Source organism: Rhipicephalus microplus, chromosome 2, assembly GCF_043290135.1.
Source record: "Rhipicephalus microplus isolate Deutch F79 chromosome 2, USDA_Rmic, whole genome shotgun sequence".
NCBI classification, from domain to species: Eukaryota; Metazoa; Arthropoda; class Arachnida; order Ixodida; family Ixodidae; genus Rhipicephalus; species Rhipicephalus microplus.
In genome coordinates, this window is record NC_134701.1 from 229,141,776 (window position 1) to 229,145,210 (window position 3,435).

General features: G+C 49.7%; 1 protein-coding gene across 1 annotated transcript; it reads left to right on the forward strand.

The window, feature by feature from the left end:
- Positions 1 to 401: 401 nt before the first annotated feature.
- LOC119170322 (very long chain fatty acid elongase 7) lies at positions 402 to 2,074 on the forward strand. The gene has a single exon (XM_037421461.2). It carries the CDS (start codon positions 524 to 526, stop codon positions 1,316 to 1,318), a length of 795 nt encoding a protein of 264 aa, XP_037277358.2. The 5' UTR covers positions 402 to 523; the 3' UTR covers positions 1,319 to 2,074.
- Positions 2,075 to 3,435: the final 1,361 nt, after the last annotated feature.

Sequence of the window (3,435 nt, forward strand, 5' to 3'; positions counted from 1 at the left end):
TCCCTTATAACTATCGGACCGAATAACCTGCCTTGTAATTCGTTGCGCGTCTCGGGTGCCCACTGTTCCGCCCAGTGCGCTCTGTCGAGTCGCAGCGTGCAGATTGTCCGGAAGCATGGCCCGTGACAGCCTTGCCCGCACCCATCAGTGATAATAATAAAAAGGAGAAACGTAATAATGATTCTCGACACAAATCATAAACCGCGAACACGGCGAGGACCACGTGCCACGGTTATTCTTGATGACGTCACGCGAAGAACTCTCGTCGCTGTCCCGGTGCGCGCGTTCGCACCCGTTTTCATCATGTAGCTGCCATATGATTCTCGACACGGCGCACGTTTTCATGCACCGTTTTCGTCACCTTGGCGTCGCTTCGGTCGCAGTCAGCTGATACTTGGAGACCAGAAAAGGGCACGCATGGGTAGCGCTAACGCCATTCCGCGGTGCGTGCGTAGCTGAACGCAGTTCACTTTGCCCCCTCCTGTCTGCATCGACGTGCACGGTTCTCCACTACGACCGAGCCATGGCTACCTCCATTACAGGATCGTTCACGTACAACGCTACTGAATCCTGGCTACCCCGTCGCGACCCGCTGTCCGAAGGCTGGCCTCTCACCGGAAGTCCCCTGCCTGTAGCTATTATCACGGTGGTGTACGTCTTCTTTGTGACGAGGTTTGGCCAACGCTGGATGCGTCGCCGCAAGGCTTTTGACCTGAAGCCCTGCATCCTGGCCTACAACTTTCTGACCACGCTGTTCAGCGCCTTCTTCGTGGTCTGCTTCGCCAAGCTGGCCTACTGGGACCTGGGCTATACCATTCTGCAGGACCTGGACTTGGGCGTCACCCCAGCGAACCTCGAGATCGTGCGCCTCTCCTGGTGGCTCTACATGTTCAAGCTTGCCGAGCTGTCCGACACGGTGTTCTTTGTGCTCCGCAAGAAGAACCACCAGGTGAGCGGGCTCCACGTTGTTCACCACGTGCTCGTCTCGTGGAACATGTGGCTGTCGGTGACCTACGGCTCGCAGTCACACAGCATGTTCGTCGTGTGCCTCAACTCGTTCGTGCACGTCTTCATGTACGCCTACTACTTCCTCGCTGCACTCGGACCGTCCGTCCGTCGGTTCCTGTGGTGGAAGAAGTACCTGACCATGATGCAGATCGTGCAGTTCGTCCTGCTCTTCGCCCACGCTGTTGGGACGGTGCTCGCCACCGGCAACTACGTGCGCCTCTTCACCTGGCTCGAACTCGCCGAGGCCATATTGTTCTTCGTGTGGTTCGTCGCCTTCTACGACGACGCGTACAAGAGCAAGACGCAGTGAGTCCCTTCGTCAGGGACTCCTCACTTGGATTGCAATGACTCTTTTCTGGACCATCTGCGGTATTTGGGCGTGCAAAGTGGACTGACAACAAACTGTAAGCTTACGGTTCTTTTTATTGCGCAGCGAACATTACTCTTGATGCTTTGTCGCGCTACCTGCCATTGTTCATAAGCATTTGTTTTTAACCAGCGCAGGGCATTCTACATGTATTAACTGCGTAGACTTTTACAGGCTCATTCATTTTAAACTTCGTGGAATCACCATCATGCGTACCGGAGTTCCAAATTCATCAGTGCTCTCCTGCATTCTGTGGTACATTTTTACCGCCCCTCAGCTGGGTTACATTCATGTTCCCGTACATCGTCACCTACTCTTCCTACTCTGTTCCACTGCCTAGAAAATGGCCATTCTTCATTTTCATACCCCGACCTGTACCATATTCATTCACTTCTACGTGGTAAGCAAAACTAACGGCCGCGTAAGTGCCGTACACTGGAACCAAAGACCAGGAGTTTTCGTAGAAATTAGCCGCTCACAATCCTGGACGCCAACGCCAATTTGTGTGCCCGTGACATTGACGCAAGCCGGCAGTTAGTTGTTTACCTACGCATTGCATTGTACTGATATACCCTTTTGGGAACATAGTTCATTGCAGCCAAGTTTGTCACAACGAAATGTGGCAACTCATTTTCTTATTACTCTTATTTGGCTTGTCACAACCACCTTTTATGAGAATAAAATTTCGTGGTTCGTGTACTTGTGACTGGTTATCAACACAGACTGGCGCGTTCTTCCGACTGCTGGTAGAATGCGCAGAGTGTTTTCAATGTCGTAAGAACTGCGTATCTCATTTTGCTGTTGCACCACACCATAACATGCTGCACATCACTTTTTTCCGCCTGCGCGGGTGCGATCTTTGGTATTGAAATTCTTTCGTTATTTAGCAAGAGCAGCTGCTTTTAGCACTGCTGAAACTGTGGAGGTGGCTTTTTTTTTTTTCAATGACATTGCGTCTCTAGGCAACACCCCCCCTGTGGAATATATACTAAACCATTTGCGATTGTGGCATGACCCCGTGTATCCGCGCGGGCGCTGCGTCCCGATATACCAGAGCATCGCGCTCCCTTCTACTGGTGTTGTAAGGGTCTGTCATGGGTTCGCAATGCTGTCATGTCTTTTGGAAGCTTTTGCGGGCACAAGTAAGAAATTCCTAGCGTAGTTTTACTCCCGTAAGTCGGAATCATTGCACACTAGATAAACTTTAAGCATGTGCGCGCGCAAAAAAAAAAGTGGCTGGTATAAATGCGCAACACATGAAGCGCACTACGCGCAGATATAACCTGTGAATAGACGTTCCCTCATAAATATTTAACTGGGGTATACGCACGAAGTCCTTTAAAACGAAAGGAGGCCGTGATACACGTGCAACCACCTACGGAGGTGGGTTTTTACATCTGTAGTAGAATGAAATTACGTTTACGTTCTTGGCTACTTGCTTTATTTCCTGCATCGCATCACGAAAATTCCATTTCTAGTGTCGCAGTACCTTGCTACATAACACGCTTGGCATCGCAAGATCGTTGCACACATCGGCATGTGAAAAACGAAACGCAGACGCCACACTAGGCGTAGTTAATGGCAGTAAGAGCAAAGTAGAAGTTATAACTCTAATGCGAGCTGGACGTCTATCGTTATTAGCACTGTTTCATTTGCAAATGCACCCTACTGTGTGAATGCTCACGATAAATGCATGCTTCTTCATAGTTGTGTTGAAGTATTCAAATTATGCAGAACAGTATTCTCTTCCGACAATTGCAGTGGTTGCAGCTAAGAACCAATTCACACACCCCATAAAGCCATGTTGCGATTGTTTACCTTCGAATGCACTGTTGGCGCGAAATCTTTGCATGGAATAGCTCGAAGCCACGCTTCTTTCTGCGCATTGGACAAAAAAAAAAGGTAGGGCTGTCGGAGACTTGTCGGTACGCAGCACGCGAGAAAGGGAGGATGTGAAGAAACCTGAATAATCCTGAGAGGGTGTTGCTCGAAGTCGGTGTAAACATGGTAGCACTTCTCAAGTCGTTCAGTCTATTTTTTAATCTTTCCTTTTACAACGA